Raw genomic sequence first — 19,617 nt, forward strand, 5'->3', positions numbered from 1 at the left:
TACAGTTGACAATAGACCAAAATATCCATAATGGAAAAAGAGAGCCTAGAATTAGCTGTCTGGTTTATATCTTTGTCAGCTAAAGCTGTTACAGTCACTATGATTTATAAGGAGTTCTTCTGTGATACACTGCAGCAACAATGAAATAAAGATAATTTAATACAGAAGTATCCCTCAAAATTTCTGCCATTTATACAACCCTAATTCCAAAAGAGTTGGAACCCTTTTCAAAACATAAATAAAAACTGCAAGAATGCAAAAAAAAAAAAAAAAAACACACTTTTGATCTATATTCAGTTGAATACAGTCCAAACAAAAGATATCAAACCTTGAAGCTGATTGCATTGTCATACAGAAAAAAGCAGTGACGTCTCTGAAAAAGACATTATACCTGTATACGGTCTGGATGGTCCATTTCCTCTTTAGGTCCGAGATCACGACATCCATGATTTCTGAAAACAATTTTAAATGTAGACTTGTCAGAGCGCCACACACTTTTCCGCCTTGTGTCGGTCCATCTCAGATGAGTTTTGGAATGTGTTACAGGCATCAAATTCAGCATGAGTGTATAATTACAAAAAACAATAAAGCTTATGAGTTTGAGCATGAAATATCTCGTCTCTGTGCTGTATATATTTGAATACAAGCCAAAAAGTATTTACAAACCATTTTGTCTCGTTTTTATTTGTTTTACACAACATCTCAACTTTTTGGAATTAGGGTTGTACATAAATTATGTTTTTGCAATTGTCAGACCCTTCCTTTGAGAGCCAATCATCCAAAATCAGATAAAGACACACATCTAGACACATAAACACACAAACAAATACAGACACATGCTGTCAGGGTGAAGGGAGGCAGTGAAAAATGCAGGCATGGGAGCTATGGCAGCTGTGCCCCCAGAGGCTTGCATCTGGTCCAATCTGGCAACCTGCTCCTCACACACACACACACATACATACACACACCTGCCAACTACACCTGCTGCTAGAGCCAACCGAGCACTGCCGGGCAAAAATGAGTTTGGCAGCAGAGAGTTTAGAAGATTCTCGGAATTGAGCACATAAAGCTTGTGTTTGGCTTTTTTGAACTCAAAATATTTACTTCACTGTTAATCATTTGTTTTCACTCTAATCGCAGATTCTCAATACACTTATCTCATTTTGAAATCTCTATCTGTTAATCCTTATTTGTTTAGTTTCTTGAGTCGATAAAACTAATTTGAAGTATTTAAACTTCAAATAAAATCTAAAAGACAAGTTTCAGACTTTCATGGGTCCATAATTGACTCTATTAAACAAGGAGAATGGGTCTGCTAATCACTGGCAGATAAAGAACGAGCCTTCAGCCTGGCTTTGACAGTGTTATCTTCCATATGGTGGTGTGGTGGGCCCTATCAAAATGCGATTAAAATGACTGACGGAAGCTATCTGCCTTCTCTCCACAGGTCCGCATATTCCCTTACCTGATTGGTCGAGAGTCAGCCTTCGCAGATAATCTGAAATGGATGGCATGTGCTAACAAAGGTGGGATCTTACAACACATGCACAGACCGCTGTCCTTTTTTCTCCCTATAATCTGTTTTCACAGAAGAAAGTTTGCTGCATGCTGCTGTCAGACAGACGGAAACGAATATATTACAGGGCTTGGGATTTGTTTGGCGTGTTTGGCGTATGTGTGTGTTTGTGTGTGTGTGCTTGTGTAGATGTGTGTTTGTCAGTGCTCATCAGTATTAGCACGTGTGTGTGACAGCAGGCAGCTGGTGCCAGTTGCACAGACCAGATATGTCACATTACATCTTCCTCTAAGCCTAAAGTCCAAACTATCTTGGCGATACACCACTTTCCAGCTGCTTTGTGTGTGGTCATGGTTGTCTCAATGCGTAGAGCACTTTCCTTCAGGTTCTATATTTAGCTAGGAGGTGGGTGACAGAGACAGTCTGGCTCCATTTCCTCAGGCTGCTGTAGATAAGACAGGCAAGCCATAGGTCACACGAGGGGTGTGCGTGTGTTTTTAGCTGTGTGTGTGTGTGTGTGTGTGTGTGTGTGTGTGTGTGTGTGTGTATGTGTATGTGTGCGTAGATAAGAGGACAAGGACATCCACAGTTTTGCTTAGAAGTGATATCAGAGAACTCATCCAGTCAGTTTGAGGGTGTTAGTGGTGATGATGAGACCTTTGTGTGTGTGTGTGTGTGTGTGTGTGTGTGTATGCTGCATGATGATTCAAGCTTGTGACAGTGAAATCCTCTCAAGCCTGCAGGAGCTGTGCAGAAGTTTTCTCACTGCTCACTAAGCACAGCATCTCTATTCCAAAATGTTGTTTTTATTTATTTAGTGTTTTAGGAGTAATTCTGCAGGTGAGAAACCTTGTGTACTCTCTCACTGAAGGCTGTTGTGCCAGAATCTCTCCCTTTTGCCTTTATAGTAAGTGGAGCAAATAATATTGTTTCAGTTGTTATTCTGAAAGTGTCACAGTAAGGTAGCATTGGTAAAATAATTGTAGGTCTGGGGGATTTAGTTACCGCTGAGCCTTGTGGCTGTACCAGCTACTAACAGGCCAAACATATGAGAAATACCTTTGTTTTTCCAAACAACAAGGAAAGGATGCAGGCCTTGCCTGAAGCCCGGATGAGCTTGACTAACTTTCTGCCAACGCTCCACTTGTTCCCTGTTGTGTTGCTCACTCAATTCTGTGGCTAGATGAGTGATTTTCAAACTTTTTCTGGCATTTCTCCCTCACAGGCCTGAAAAAGTTCACAATTTTAATCAGTCATTTACAATGATAGGGTAAGTGCTTGCCCTTTATTTTACAGTACACTAATAAGACATAACAAGCCATACTGAATATCAAATTACTCAAAAACTATAAATATCTAGAACATATTGTTCTGGGGATGCACCAATACCAGCGTCGGGTATTGGCCTGATACTGCCCTCATATACTCAGACTTGTACTAACACAACTACTCTGATACCCCACACCTGATACCACGTAACGAAAACTAACAACTCACTTTGAGAGTTCAAGGAGTGTGCTAATGCTTACCCTCTTGTCTTGGTCGTGCCATTATTATCAGAGACTTGTTGTCCACTCATCCACTCATGACCACAGTGACTTTGGCAGAGGTCCATAAAATTGTTTGAGTCCATGTAAAACTGAAACAAGCTCACAGAGTGCACCTGTAGACGGGTGCAGCCACTGTCCAGTAAATCCCTCCAGGCAGAAGCTAGTTAAAGGCCTCGGCTAATAATCCAAAGACGAAGAAAAGAAGTGTCGCTCCTCTCTTCTTTCTCAATATTGATATGGCTTTAGTACAAAATATTATTCACGACTGTCCATTTATAATCAATCTTCACAAACTGGTATATGAAAATAGCTAAAGTCATACCTATATATAAAGTTGGTGATAGACATGCATTATCTAATTACAGACCAGTTTCCTTGCTCCCACAGTTTTCTATAATACTGGAAAAAATATTTAATAAAAGACTTGATGGTTTTATCACAAAACAGTAGGTACTGTGTGAACAGCGATATGGTTTTAGACCCAACAGGACAATTGCTTTTGCACTTATGGAATATATAGGAATAGAAATAGAATATATAGAATAGAAAATAAAGAATTAGCAGTGGGTGTATTCTTGGATCTCTTTGATACAGTTGACCAAAATGTATTTTTTAAGAAACCACAAAAATATGGAATTAGAGGGGTAGCATCTTCTGGGTTAAGCAGTTACTTGGAGGTTAAGTTTCAATATGTACAATAAATGACTGTGATTCACACCTATTAAAGATTACCTGTGGGGTTCCTCAAGGCTGTATATTAATAATATATGTGAGGTTTCCAAAATATTAAAAATTATATTAATTACAGATGATGTAAATATTTATTTTATAGTGGTAAGAATCTAAAACAACTTTTGGATAGAAGGGGGAAAGAAGTGGAATTGCTAAAGAGATGGTTTGATTCTGGAAAACTAACACTGAACTTAAGTAAAAAAACAAAAACAAATTTCTAATTTTTGGTCATCCTGTAGCCAACTGAAACAGGAAACTCATTATAATTGATGTTGAAATTGAAAGAGTGTCAGAAATTATTTTTTTTTGGAGTCGTAATCGATAAGAAACTATGCTGGAAGCCACAAATAAATTGTATTAAAGCCAAAATGTCAGCTGCAATATTATATAAAGTTAAAGATCTTTTAAATCAAGCCTGTACACCTTATACTGTTCCTTTATACTGCCGTACATTACTTACTGTGTGGAAGTGTGGGGAAATGCACATAAAACAAATCCAATCTTCATATTTCAAAACAGAGCCATAAATATTGTGAACAAAACTTCATATAAAGAATGAGCAAACTTGTTTTTTTTATTAAATTAGAGGCTCTGAAATTTGAAGATTTGGTTGATTTTAAAAGAGCTGAAATTATGTACAGAGCAAACAAACAATTGTTACCTGAAAGTATCCAAAATGTGTTTCAGAGAGAAAGTCAACATGATTTGAAAGGTGTTTTTATTTTCAAAAAACATTGGTTTGTTTTGTTTTTTGTTGTTGATTGCAAAACACGATGTGCTGTTAAAAGTGCACAGCCTTGTTTACGTATCTGCCACTTTCTGTCAGAGGTTATGCATTTATTCATATGAATTTTGTAGATTTATACTCAATGTTTTTATGTGTATTTGCAGACTGAAATATAAGAATTCTAAATTCTAGATTCAGTTAGAAGCCACATCACAGGTTGGTCACAGTTGGTGAGATGTCACCACAACCCACTTGGAGGCGTGTCAAGTGCACTTTGGCCCTACTCTGGAGATTTAGGTCCATTTAGGGAGTGACTCAACACAGCTCAGTGCATTACAAGAGTACAAATCAGTGTGTCATGATTTGACTCAGTGCGGCCAAAAGTGACAATGGAAAAGCCCCATTAATTCCTTTAGAGAAATCTTAATGCTACATGAAATTTCAGACAAGAGATTCCAACAATGTGCAGTGCAATTTTACTTCATATTTCACATTCACATTTGTCACCTCCACCTCCTCCATTACTTTCATGTATCAGGACACCTTGTTGTGTATTTTTGCTTACATATGGCTCAAACCAAGGTCCTTTAAAAATATATTAATGCCCTCACCCTGACCAGACCATGCTGTGGCTGTCCTGTCCTGTGTGTACGACAGGTGTACCATGTCACTGAAAGCAGGGAGCGTTCATTTTTTTTCTCGCCCCAGCTCATCTCAGTGGCCCTGGTGGCTCAGCCCGAAGGACGCCCTTAGCCTTCCAGAGGGAGTAGTCATTCTTCACTCACGGCTGTGATGAACGATGCAGTTAGACTGAGGCAGCTTGCTTGCTTTCTGTGTGATGGGAGTCTGTATGTGTGTGTTGTCATTGTACTGTCTGCTGAAATAATAGCTGGATCCAAATGTCTCTGAGGATGAAAAGGACGGATCTGTCAAGGTTCACTTCCAGGTCAAGTTTGGGTGCAAGTGCGTTTTTGTTACTATAGTGACCACAGTAATCGTGGTTGTGATGCTTCTAGTCTTGAAAGAGCTTTTTAATTCAAATCATTCAAAAATTATAAACAGAATTGGAAGAAATAACAGTTATGAGGGTCAGTAACTGTAGTGTCCAGTGTGTCCTCAGTCCAAAATGAGATAGTGGATAAGTAGCACTGCCCCCTGGACAAAAAACATGTCAGGCGGCAAAGAAAGACGTGATAGAAATAGAATCAAAACAAGACTTAATATTGCTGTTACTTTCCACTACTGGAGACCACTCTTGGCGAGTAAAGAGATTAGGTTTGATGCTGAACTCACAACGTTTCTTTAAGATTGTTATGTGTCATGGCTCCTTGGGGGGGTGGGCTTACAAGGGGCATGCTAAAGTAACCAAGAAAGAGGATGGGTAAAAGTTTTGAGGGCTGAAATGAAGAAAGTTGTTTTGTTTTTTTTTGACTGCTGTAACAAGAACACCTGTTTCCCTCTGTTCCGTGCAAAATTTTGTTTCAAGTTATGGACTCCGTGTTCAATTTCTACAAAATGAACTGTCAGAAGTGCACTGACAAAAAGTGGTGACAGAAGAAGGAGAATGAACTGGTCAAGTCACGAGTGTCAGATTCAGAGCCGGAGCACAGGGAAAGCAGGTTGGCTTTATCCTGTAAGCTAAACGCTCAGTTTTCTTGTTGTTTCATATAAGCACAGGCAACCAAGTTCTCAAAGTTGTGTTGCTGTGACATAAGCACACAACTTTTAATACTCATGTTGCCGATTTACCAATACCTCGTAGGCCCAATGATAGCTAAGTGTACAACGTTGCTTACAGTGTTATATGTTTGCATATATATGTATACACATGTATGCTTTTCCTTGTTTCTTACAATAGGGATGAATACCTCAGCATTTAAAATTAGATTATAAATGATCAAATCTATCCTTAGTTATTTGGGAGGATGCATTGCATCCCTCATAGATCTGTGTATTGTGTCTAGACTCTTGACTCAAGACTCTTGACTCTCTTCTCCCTGTGGAGTAAAGGTCGTTGCCGGGAACGATGACCCCAAAATCTCTTTCCTCCAGCTATGATTTTCTCCTTCACTGCCTCACGGTGATGGAAGCAGTTTGCTGTTTTTACGGTTGGGTGGAGATGTGGTGGTCTCTCTCTTTTCCGTTATTCTCTGTGTCACTTCTTGTCCTCCATCTCCCTCTGTCTTTACCGTTGTCCCTGTTCCCTCTCTTCCTCTTCCCCTGATCTGCCCCCCCTGGTGAGATAACAGTATATTTCCTCCTGCACATGCACATTAGCATCATAATGGCGGCATTACCATCGTGGGAAATGGCAACACATTTGGTTTAACTGAGATTTTTTTTTTCGTTGCATTTACATACCACTTACCCATTCACAGCCCCATGCTGGTTTGCTCTCACTTGTATATCACTGCAGGGAATTCTTCAGCTATTACTCATACATGTATCCATGTTTCCATCTGCTTCATCAAGCAAATATCTGCTGCCTGCGTACTGTATTCCAGATGTAATTTCTCTGCTTTGGTACCAAGGTAAATAAAATGAGAGTGATGGCTTGGAAAAGATTATATAGCCCAGCTGATATTGGAAGTGACACTTGCTGCAACATGAAACACTTTTGGAGACACAGAGACTGTACTTCTGATCTTCTGATTTCAGGGCAGCGCAGTGAGTGACGGCACTGAACCTGTTTACGCTCTCTTTCTTAGTTAAATGATTCATCATCTTTGCCCTCCTCTTCTTCTCTGTCCTTGACAGGCTACTTCACTCAGATTTCCACGCTGGCAGATGTGCAGGAGAACGTGATGGAGTATCTCCATGTGCTGAGTCGTCCCAAGGTGATCGACCAGGAGCATGACACGGTGTGGACTGAGGCGTACATCGACAGCACTGTGAGTTGACTATGCCATCTCTCACAAGGCACTGAACTCCATAGTTTCCACCATACTCACTAACCACACACACTAAGGGTGCTCCGATTAGGATTTTTGAGGTCGATCACACCGATGGCTGGACACAGTATCAGCTGATCACCGAACACAGGGTCTATTTGAAGGCTTTTATTTATCATGTGGCATTACATATTTAATTATTGTTAATAACATTGTATATTAAATGCATGTAAGTATAAAACAGCTTATTCTTTTATGCGTACAAGAATATGGATGAATCTGCTGATAACTATTTGTTTTTTATAGGATTTTTTTTATTTTATTTTAGCATCTAATAATAAAAATGCTCTAGTAGTGGATTTAAATGTCAAAAATGTTGCACAGTTATTTTCATTTCTGATTTCTCCAGGAACAAAAACATATTATTATGTTGCATGTGTTATATTTTTGTTCTCACCTGCTGTCTGCCCAAAAGTATTTGTAGTAGTCCCTTTGCCTGTGAATTTCCATAGACATGCTTTTTAACCATTATGCAACTTATTTGCGGGTCACCAAGTAGGCACCTGACCTGATGCAGGACTCTATTACGAGATGCACTTAAATACACTATGAAGTCCCTGATGGCGCTTACGCAAACATTTACCCATGCTTAGATGGCCCTCTGAGATCTTCTTGCCAATTGTAAAGTCTACCTATATTTGTTGTTTAGCAGGTGTTAATTTGAGACCTTTCTTCTTTGGCATCTAATCCGCCTTTATACTGACAATTAATCTAACTATTTAAAAAAAATATTGGCCCATAACAATCAGTGGCCAATTGATCAGAGCACCCTCAACACACAGTCTGCCATAACATACCTTGTTCCCAAAAGTCCATTATGGATCTGATGAAATAAATAATCCAAAAAAGAATAGTAGTGATAAAACCCAAGCAGAAGCCTGACAATGTGTTTTGCCTCTGTATGTGTCAGACTGAATGTGTGAAAGTGTGTGAGAGTAGCAGATGGAACCATTAAGTGAATGAGCCTCTTGTGTGTGTTTGGGAGTTGTGTAGCGTGAGTAGAACATACTGGGGCACATTGGTGAGTTAGTCTCTGATCTCTCAACCTCACAGCCTGGCCAAACACATATTATGAAATGGCAATGAATAACGGCTCAACACACTCGGATAATCACATGCACAGCTAAATCCCCTATACATGCACAGACATTATCATCGCGGAAACACTATAATGCCTGACCTACAGTATAGGATCCTCTGCTGACCATAACACATACATAATATACTGTAGTATTCATGCCTCTGCTTCTTTTGTTCAAGTTATTGTGTTTGGCCATAAAGAGTGAACAGCAACCATTTGTCCTCCACTATTTCTGGATAGATAACGTAAGAGAATGCTTCAAAAATGTAAGGAGACAAAGGCAAGTGCCCTCCAGCAGAAATACACCCAGGCTGTCAACACTGCATGGAAATGGTCCTCTTCATATCCTTCATGTTTTACCTTTTCCTGTCTTCCTCTGCTCATTTCTTTCTCTTTGCCCTCATTATCCCCATCCATTTATCACAGTGAAAGTACATTCACCCAACACTGACTCAACAGTAACAGCTTAAGTGTTGTTTCCTCTGCTGTGACCCTCCCAGCCATAAAGCTCTCCTCTCTTGACACAGTTGCTGTTTTTAAAGTCAGAGTCAATGTCAGTGGATTTTTACACGCCCACTGGTGCTGGCACTCCATCCAGTGGAAACTGCGCTGAAAGGCTTTCTTCTTCCACTTATCCACAAACGTATTGACCCTTTCTCTCCTCCCCTCCTCCTTAATCTGTTCTCTTTAGCTCCCCCAAGCACAGAAGGTAAAAGAAATTCTGATTTGAGGTCATCACTGTATTGTGCTGTGTTGAGGCCTGGTGTGTGTTCATGTGCATGTGCGTTTTTGGTCTCCGGTCTCTGGGAGACAGCGGCATAATTTGGGTGAACTAACTATCATACTGACCCCATGGCATTTTCTTGTGTGTCAGTGTCCTATGTCTAGGGCTGCCCCCGACTTAAGATTTTTCCTGTCGACTAGTGGTCACTCAGGCTTAATCCCAGAAAATGGGATTCCCAGAAAAGTACCTCCAAACCACTTCCCGTTTCCCGGGAAATAACCGCAAACGGGGGAAAAATATTCAGAGGACATGGGAATATGTTTAGAAAAGCCAGTGCCAGTGGAACACACTGAGCACTGTAATTGATTAACAAGCACAAAGCGCCGTGAATTCAAACACTTCTGAACATTGACGCATCTAGTACAGCAACTTGCGGCTCATCTGAATTAGACTAACACACCAGCTGTGTGTGGAAATTCTTCAAAAGAATAAACAATGAAGATGCAAAGTGTGCACTTTGTGAATGAGAAATCAAATGCACTGGGCTGAAGTTCAATGAGTAGTTTGCTACAACGTTTAAAATTTTGGAAAAAAATTACAGGTGAAAGCCCAAAGCTTGCTAAAACACTGCTTTATCCAAAACACGTGTGGGTGAAATACTGGCAGAGATGGCAGCATGTGATGGATTTAGCTTCAACAGCAGGCTGTGGCGAAATGCAGCACTCACTGAAGAAAGACTGTCAGTATCTACTGAAGAATCCATCTGACATTTCAGACCAAGTCAGCGAGAGCTTTTCTAGGGTTTTGCTTTTTAACGTTTAGTGATTACTGACGCAATTTGGCCGACTATTTAATACTGCGGTGTGCACAGCGCGAGCCAGAATCAGAATCAGAAATATGTATTGATCACCGGAAAATGGGAAAATGCTCGTGTTACAGATGCTTCCAGTATCATAACTTTGAAAACACCAAATCTGCTTTAACAAATTGCATTAGGTTATGTGCTAATATGAAGAATGATAAATCATATGACTTCCATGAGGCTGTTCGGTCAGTTATAGATCACAGACAATAAACCTGGCATTTAATCCTCTCAGTGGAGCAAAGGTCAAGATGAATGTGGCATGTGCAGTTTATACAATGTTCATTATAATGTTGATTAATGTTAAAATGGCAATCTTCTGCCTCAATAATTGTAAATACCACTTGATAATGCATTAAGTGGTCAGGTTTAGAACACAGATTTATCCTGGTTGCATATAGTTTTTCCTGAAATATCGCCAATGCATTTTGACAGTAGCTGAAATTATACCTTAAAAACAAGTCGATTTCCTGGGATTCCTGGGCAAAAATGTCTCATTTTCAGGAAAATGGTAATCCGTAGTAGTCAGCAATAAAAGCCATTAGTTGATTAGTCATTGCACATCTGTGATATTAATATTTAGGTAGCTATTTTTGGTTCAAGAAGTGCAAACATGTTAAATGCTATGGCTGACAAAGTAACTGACTCTGAATGCGTACAAAACAACAGCAAGTTATAGTATAAATCTTTGCTCAAAACACAGGAGCAAATAACTTCAAACTTCATAAAAACAAATACTTGACAACTTATTAACACGATGGATTTTGCATACTTACATGTTAACTTAAAGTGCTACCATCTTCCTCCTCAGTTGCTTCATGAACCCACTGTGGCTCATTGTCCCTGGAGTTAAGAGTCCTGTACATCACTGTACTCCTGGTTGTTAAGCTGGCCTCCACTGGTCTGAGAGGCTGTGTTCCAGTCTAATAGGGCTGCTAAATGAGCTAACCGGCTAATGGCAGCAGTTTAACGGTCACTTCAGTCTTACAAGAGAAAAGGTCCTTGTTGTAACCACCCCCCTGGTTATAATGTCAAGGGACTGCTCCCGTATGGGGTTTAAGGTGTTTTTTATTCCCGTGACTAACGAGTAAATTAAAACTTAGTCGACTAAGATTCTGGGCACCAACCAACAGTTGACTATTAGGGGGCAGCCCTACCTATGTTGTTCCTCAACCTCCTGATTCAAACCATGCATCGTGATTGTCAGTTGATCGCTCTCTTCTGCACGCCTGATCATGCACACACACACACACACACACACACATGCTCACACTCATTGATCATTGGTGATGCTGTGTTGGCCATGCTTCGCCAGTGTCTCCGGGTTTGGCACTGTGACCATGTGTGTAAATGTGAGGCTCCATTTTGCTCTTTTGCCTGTGTGATTTTGGTGTGAAAACAAGATTGCTTGTGTTATTTGTTTTGGTAGAATTCTCCAGAATAAGCTGTTTTGTCATCTTCTGGGTGAAAATCCAATAGCTGATAATGACTGGCGGGATGATCTGTTCTGATGCCTTTTTATCATTTTCAGTGTTTTATTTTTCAGTGTTTTATGAATCATATGTGGGTTGAGATAAGCAGCTCTATAATCATAACAATGATGATGGCGGAACAGAAGAGTGCTCTCCCCCCCCACACCCCCCCCGACCAGCGTGAGCTGAGCACATAGCAGTCCCATCAGACAGCTGGCAGGCCATATGTCTGACATAGTACTGTTAGTGTGATAGACCCAAGCTTATTGACATCGAAGCGGCTCAGCAGAAAACCGAAATAGATATCACATTGTCAGACATGATAATTGGGATTAGCAAGGAATCGGCACTGCTTCTTTGCATGTAATCACCCCAGCACAGCTCAGGCCTGGGCGTGGGGAGCACACACACAACAGTCTCCTCAAAGTGAAATAGACAGTGACAGAAAGACACACACACACCCCGCACGCTGATAGTGTCTGATAAGAAGTTAGCAAAACTCCTGGGATTGGCTTAGTGTTAGGAAAGTGATGAGCATCTGGTATTTATGTTCCAGGGCTGATGTTTATCATCTTTCCACATGTACCCTTCATCCTATCTTTTTGCTCTCTTCCTCCATCCCTCTCACTGCACCCCAGTAATCTTTCTGGCCTAGTATATCTCTCATTTCTTCCTGTATTTCACTTTACGTTTCCCTCTCCAGCTCCCCCCACCCCCACCTGTCCTCTCCCTTCCCCTCTTCTCCTGTTCCCCTCTCTCCCCCTCCTCTCCTTCGTCTCACCAGCTTCATCCATCATTCTCTGGCTCATTTGGCTTTGTTTCCCACTCTGTCGGATGAACTGACACTGGAGCTCAGGGATGATGGGAGGGAGGTGGGGGTGGGAAGAATGTGTGTCGGGGGTGGGGTGGGGGGGATTTGAGGACAGGTATAGGGAGGGTTGAAAGAGAAAGGATACTGGTGAAAGTTGGGATGAGAATGTAAAGGAAGCAAAGAAGGATGTGGCGTTGGGAGTAGTTGGTAATCTTTTGATGAGGAATTGAAGCAGTAAGTTGTTTTAAATGTTATGACAGATTAATGTAAATTCCACTATTTACAAAGCAAATGTGTAAATGAAGGGTAACTAAGATGCCTTTTCAGCCTGGACCCCTATTTTCCAGTATTCTTTGTATCTAAATGACAAATGGGGACAGCAAAAGTAAGTTACAACCTAATCCCTTCAGGGGATTGTACACCATCAAAGTACGTCCAGTAAAAGTGCCTGTTTGTGCCAATGACTGACTGACTGTTATTTTAAATGTCTGACAACATTATGGAAAGGATCCCCACAGAGGTAGACCTTTTTTTTAAGGCTTCATTGTAATCTTCAATGAAACTCGACAGAAACAATATAAAACTCACCAAAAACATCTTTCACATCTTTCCACAGTTACAACAATTGGCATAATGAACAATTGGCAATAATCAGAATAAAGTCCTTAGCCCTTAACTTCATTATTTCCGTGAACTTCAAACCACTGTTTTATTTAATGGCCTTGCTGTCGTGGTATTTGGCCTTTTTTGCCCTATAAAGAATTGACACCACCAAAGGCTAAGTGGCCTTTCCACTAAAATGATAATTTCTATTGTTTGTTGGAACAGTGAAAAGGTGAACTACAAGGTTTTTGGTAAATTTTATTTTGTCTCTGTCAAGTTTGACTGAAGTGAGTTTTATGATGAAAAAAAACACTGTTTCTATAAAAGGGAGTATGGATAAGTTTGGTGAGAGAGATAAATTGACTGTTTCTAGTTAAACAAAATTTCACAAAAAATCACTCTTTAAAAATAAGTCTCTCTCTGTAGCGATCCTTTCCATAATGCTGTATGTTATAGTAAATGTGTGAACCTGGCAGTGGCAAAAACAATCAATCAATTCCTCAATACTGGACCAGTTTCAAACCTGTCATCTCCATTATTCACTTAGGCACAAAAACGTGTGAAAATAGGGTCCAGGTTGAAAAATACCGAAGTTACCCTTCAATATTGATTGAGGTAATTGAGAGATTTCATAGATATAGCCCAGAACTTGTGCTAGGTTCTGTGCCAGCTCAGCCCTGCGCTGGATATGTCTCACACACACTCTTTTCCCCCAGGAGCCTCCAGGGGGCCTTGACTCCAGGGCTTACACATGCACCAACATCATTAAACCCAGTCTCCAAGGAAACAAGGGTCACCTCGTCCACAAGAACACAATTTGTCACAGCAACCTAGATTACGAGGTGTCCTGTGAGACACTGAACACGGGGCAGGGGTGTGTATCTGAGCCCTCTGAGGGGTATAAGCGTGTGGGTATTTGTGTCAGTGGGGAGTGAGTGTATTAGAGCCCAAAGGGGGTTCTTTTTCATTCTCTGACCCACAGCAAGGGGAAGGACTTACACACCTCATTTGCTCTGACTGATACAGATAAAACGACAGAGGCCGTGATGATGCAGATTTGGCGCAAGTACATGTTGAGTTCTGACCTTGCGTCAGAGGTTGCAGGTTATGTATGACAAGTCAAATTCTAGATACAGAGCACTCCCTTAGGGACTCCTGTTGGAGGACACTCAATTTAGGGTTCAAGGAAGTGGCTCTGTCCTCTCCTGGGTTAGGATAATGAAGCGCAGGTTTAGAGGTCTTTCCTCCTCTGGGTAGGACATGTGAGAACCCTCTGTAGCTGTGCTGTTGGCTTTGAATCCAACAGATGCATTTGCTGGCTGCCTTTCTCAGTGCAGCTCTTGTTATCTGCTTAATTACAGTATGTCATTTCCCACAGCAGCTGGGCAAGCCTGATTTTCATCAAATACACATATGCCCTAAACAAAACATCTTAGATTAGGTATGCACAATATTAGTAGCACATCATCAGTATCAGCAGATAAATACTTGAAATGAAATTTTGGTATTGGCTGAAAATGCCAATATCTCTGCCGATAAGATGACACTTTAATTATGTTTACACAATGCAAATGTGTCTGTGGTGTGGAGGTTGAATGAGATGTTTGATACAGATACAAAGTTGCTGTTTGCAACAATGGCTGAGTGTCAGTCATGTGAGGAAGAGCCAATCACATTCTTCAACACCACAAATTTAACTGCAAATCCTAAGAGCCATCATCCCGAACATTGCAACTAATTAGTGAAGAACAAAGAGAGAAAAGCGTAAATTTGCAACAGCTGCAGTCAACTATTGCAACGTCTGCATGTGCATTCATCCATGTGTGCATGCATGGAGGAGGCAAGGCTTTATAATGGTGAAAGAGTTATAAAAGGACTATGACTAAAGTATAGGCTAACCTTCACTAATAAAAAAGGAACTCTGCTGAGTTCGGTGATGTCTTTTACAAGTATCTACAACAAACAATTCATGAGTTATCAAAGGAGGCATAGCTAACTGGCACCACTGAAATAGGAATTCTCTGCTGAGACCAATGATGCCTCCCACAAGAGTCAACAAAGAAACCGTTAATGAGTCATGAAAGGGGGTGTGGCTGTAGTATAGTTGGCACTGCATATATTACTAATAAAAAAGAACTCTGCTGAGTGCAGTGATGCATCCCACAGGAGTCGATGAGGAACGGTTCATGTTACGTGAATCCATTTAGACATTATGCACCTTTACGTTCAAAGCCACAACCACTGCAACATGCTCTGTCTGCTAACTGGCATGAACAGCTAATCAGCTGTCCTTCTGCTCATGACCAACCTTTCCGCCAAGTCCACCCACTTCTGAGAGTCTGAATCCATTTCGAAATTATGTGCCTTTTTGTCATAGGCCACGCCACCTTTTAGCAAACTGGGACAAACACTTTGACATCCATGCCATATTTCAGCATCTTAGGGCAAAAACTGTGGCTGTCAAAGGGTGGGGAAGTTTTGTGGACCGAATGACAGAAGGAGCTACCTATAGAACTGCTGGTTGTAGCTAAAAAAAAAAAATCAGTTTTCTTCTTTTGCCCATGTTGAAAAGTGTTATATTTTATTTTAAAAAGCATTGATGAGTTGGAAAATAATAGAATATTGGATATTGGTAAAAATCCAATATCATGCATCCCAATCTTAGATTACTGTTGGAGTTCAAAAAGTACATATTTGATGGGGCTGCTCAACAACAGTTCATGGGGATGCACAAGTAACATCAGTCCATACATTTGGAGACAGTTGTTATATGATCCCATAGACCTAAGCTTGGAAATAGATTTTGTATTTTTAGATGAGCCTCTGCTTGTTTTCTCTGTCCTTTGATCGATCCCATTCTCCAGCAGCAGCAAGGCTGTCCATTGTTACAGCAGCTGTACTTAGGTGTGCTTTGTTCTCTCTTTGATGTCTAATACTGCGTCCTGGATTGCTATTACCAGCTGTCTGAGCTCAGGTCACCAATTCCCCTTTTCCTCAGTGTCCGAGGGAGACTGAATGGATGCTAGCGGTTTCCTGTCATTACCTATTATTACTGAAGGTAAGGGGGGGGGGGGGGGTGAGCGCTGGAGGAAAGAGAGGGGGGGCGTGTAATGTTCAGTTAAGAGGATTGGTTAAATGGGGTAGTTCCCTTGTTTTTCAACTCAGTCTATAATATTCTATTGATTTCTGCAGCAGATCATGTGCGACGTGATTTATGTTTTTTTTTACAGCTCATCCAACTCAACACAGTTGTGGATTTAGTTCTGGGATTCATATTGCACTTAATGGACTAATTACTTGTGGTGACTCAAACATAAACTGCGTGAGCGACTGACATTTAGTCAGTTTCGACATTTCTGAGTGGACAAGGTCAGACCACGTTTGCAGAGCGAGAGGCCTTCCCCCAGTATCTTCATAACAGTGTCAAGCTTTCATCTCTAATGGATCATCGTCGGATACAGACAGCCGCTGGAAAGATAAATATCATAATTATTCCAGCAGTCTTTAGGGAGGGAAGATACCCAGATCCAAACTAGAAGCACTGCCTTTGGATAAGCTTATTCTGCAAGAGATCAAAGGCAGGCTGTGATTGAACACATTTTAAGGCAAATAATAAACATGAATAAAACATGTCATGGAAGTTTTGTAGGTCCCTCAAGAAGATAATATGACTAGGTCTGCTGCTGAATTCCTATCAGGTTTGCTACTTAAGGAATGAGTGTTGTGCAGTTTGAGATAATCACTCACTGAGTGTCACTATGCAAGATGATTCATATATAATGTGCATGATGCCATGAAATGTGCTGTGCGGTTGCGTATCTTTTGTATAATGTTTCATCATTAGCTTCCTCTTCTCCCTCTGTCTCCCTTTCCTCTTCCTCACCCCCTCAATTGCTGTCTTTCACTGTTCTTCTCCTCTCATGACTCACTCAGTTGGAGGACGGTCAAGGCCCAGTTCTGATGACCACAGTAGCAATGCCAGTGTTCAGCACCAAGAACGAGACTGTAAGTGCATATAGATGGTAAAGAACCAATATTCACATTCACTGTCGCAAAAATTATGTTTCCCCAACATATTTTTTCTAACAACTTTGCAGTTTAATTGAAAACCTAATTTTCTTAAAATGAATTATTGCATAACTCACAATGAATTAGGTTTCTGACAATAGACACAAATTGTGAAATAATGGTTAATTATGTTTGTATTTGACGGACACTAATGTCAGTTTGATTGGACTCTAAATTAAGATACAGTAGAGCATCACTAATTGAATATATATTATGGACTGAAACTTTTAATATCACAAACAGTGGATCTGTAAGAGACTGTGTTATATAAGTAACCTTTCAAACCGAACTTAAGAATATTTGTAATATGTGTGCTTTCAGAGAAACCGTGGCATCCTGCTAGGGGTGGTTGGGACCGACGTGCCCGTCTCTGAGTTGCTCAAAACCATCCCGAAATATAAGGTAAACTCCTATGATCATTTAGTTATTCCTACAAATAGTTATAGATCTTGATAACTTTGTGAGGTACACCAATACCACACTTTTTATAACCATGACCAAACTTGGATATCTGAATGAATATGTAGCATTGTTTGTAAATGCATCATTCAAAGTCGGCCCCTCCTGCCTGGCTCAATGAATGAGAGAAGTGGAGAAAGACTTGATAGTAGATTAAGAGAGCAAGTGCTGTCAGCGAGAACAAAGCAGTAATTCAGAGAAATAAAATGATATTTTCTGACAGTTTCACAGTACGGTTGGGCAATTGGACGAATATATTGCCATTTATATATTATCATTTGAATGTGGCTTGGCACTGTCTTGCTGAAATAAGCAGGGAAGTGCCTGAAAAAGACATTTGGATGGCAGCACATGTTGCTCCAAATCCTGTTTGTACCTTTCAGCACGGACATGGATTGTAGATGGCGAAATCCCTACATTCCATGCATCTGCACATTGAGAAACATTAAAGGGATAGTTCTGGTCAACTCTACTCAAAGGATATTATCTATTTACCCTCGTTCCAACTGAAGGGCAGGTTTAGTTTTTTCAGTCCACAAAACACTTTTTTAAATAGTTTTTTCCATTTGAAAACTGGTCAACATCCACTTGTATTGTTTCGGGGGTTCTGAAACACTGTTTTCCAGTGAAACTCCAGCAGTTTTTTGTGGGCTAAATAATTAATTATGACCTTGGCATGATGGTGAGTAGATAATGATTGAATTTGAACTTTTGGGTGAACTACCCCTTTAAAACTGCTGGACTGTTTGCCCACACAGTTTTTCACAAAGTGGTGAACTTTACCTCATCCATTGCTTGTAAATGACATGAGCCTTTGAACCCAATAAAGGTCATCAGTTGGAACTTTAAATATCTTGTCTTCGTACTATACTCGGTTGAATATAGGTCGAAAAGGATTCGCAAATCATTGCATTCTGTTTTCATTTACATTTTACATAATATCCCAAATTTTTTGTAATTGGGGTTATAGGAAAATGCTGAATAGCATGCCTTTAAGAACCATATTATTGAACTTTGTGAGTGTGACATTTATTTGGGTAACAAATCAGTAAAAAAAAATTAATTAAGTTACAGGATTTTGATTTTTCTTTTTCTTTTTTTTACAATGTATATGTCTGTGCATATGCCAGTCTAACTCCACAGTGCAGTAATTGAATGCCAAACCCAGCAGCAGATAAATCAGAGGTTTTGTGAAGTTTTGACACAGATTATTCATAGGTCCTTCCTCAAGTTCAATAATAACAGGAAAATTATACATCATGTATACTAATGCCTTCTGATAGTGTCCCCCACCACGTCCCCTGTGTTGTTCTAAAGCTTGGTTGGGTGTTGATTATGACATTTGAAAGTGTGTTATTTGTCCAGAAATGGATGAATGACACTGTCCTCTTGTATTGTGCAGTCCTTTGGGCTTCAACACAAACACAAATATCCTGTCAGTAAAAATTACAAAGAGCTTGATTAGCCCAGATTTACAATTAGGTACAGATTTGTCATGAATCCATTTGGTGTGCGTGTGTTTGTGTGCATCTTCCTAGCTGGGCATTCACGGCTACGCCTTTGCAATCACCAACAATGGCTACATCCTAACCCATCCAGATCTACGGCCACTTGTGAGTATTACCTCCCGCACCATTCAAATGCTCTGAGTATGAACCTGATTATCATAACAATCCCTTTTAGGGTGCAGAGATTGAAGTTCAAATGTATTAATTTATTTTGTACACGCGACTTAGGAATACTAAGTCTTGAGTTCATGTCAAGTCAATTACTGATTTTGTGGCCACATTGAGATGCTGATCGACACAGAAAATTGGTGTGTAGTTGTGTGGGTGCTCTGTGTGCTGTGCGGTGTGTCTGTGTTGGCTGCGTGGTGGTATGTAGATGAGGAGAGTGTGTTCCAGGCCTCCGCTGTGCTGTGAATAGACAGAGATACAGCTTCTGAATGGCTGTGATTAACTCCATTGTACTCACTCACTCCTCTCACAAGAGGATGAGGTGAGGAAGCGGAGGGAGGGAGGGGAGGGAGACTGAGGAGAGCAAGGGACCTGCTTAACGTGA

The 19,617-nt window shown here is 40.5% G+C and overlaps 1 protein-coding gene across 3 annotated transcripts in view; it reads left to right on the top strand.

Annotated features, from left to right (window-relative positions):
* Positions 1 to 19,617, top strand: part of cacna2d3a (calcium channel, voltage-dependent, alpha 2/delta subunit 3a) — a 190,267-nt gene that overhangs the window by 115,858 nt on the left and 54,792 nt on the right. For 2 of the 3 annotated variants that reach the window (XM_084721164.1, XM_084721162.1), the window contains 6 exons: positions 1,448 to 1,526; positions 7,283 to 7,416; positions 9,249 to 9,266; positions 16,963 to 17,034; positions 17,419 to 17,499; positions 19,095 to 19,169. In XM_084721164.1, the coding sequence (XP_084577290.1) occupies positions 1,448 to 1,526; positions 7,283 to 7,416; positions 9,249 to 9,266; positions 16,963 to 17,034; positions 17,419 to 17,499; positions 19,095 to 19,169 (459 nt within the window). The remainder of the gene's footprint in view (positions 1 to 1,447; positions 1,527 to 7,282; positions 7,417 to 9,248; positions 9,267 to 16,962; positions 17,035 to 17,418; positions 17,500 to 19,094; positions 19,170 to 19,617) is intronic. The other variant, XM_084721163.1, reaches the window with a different exon arrangement.

Source organism: Lutjanus erythropterus, chromosome 6 (assembly GCF_056507025.1).
Source record: "Lutjanus erythropterus isolate fLutEry1 chromosome 6, fLutEry1.hap2, whole genome shotgun sequence".
In the NCBI taxonomy this organism is placed as follows: Eukaryota; Metazoa; Chordata; class Actinopteri; order Lutjaniformes; family Lutjanidae; genus Lutjanus; species Lutjanus erythropterus.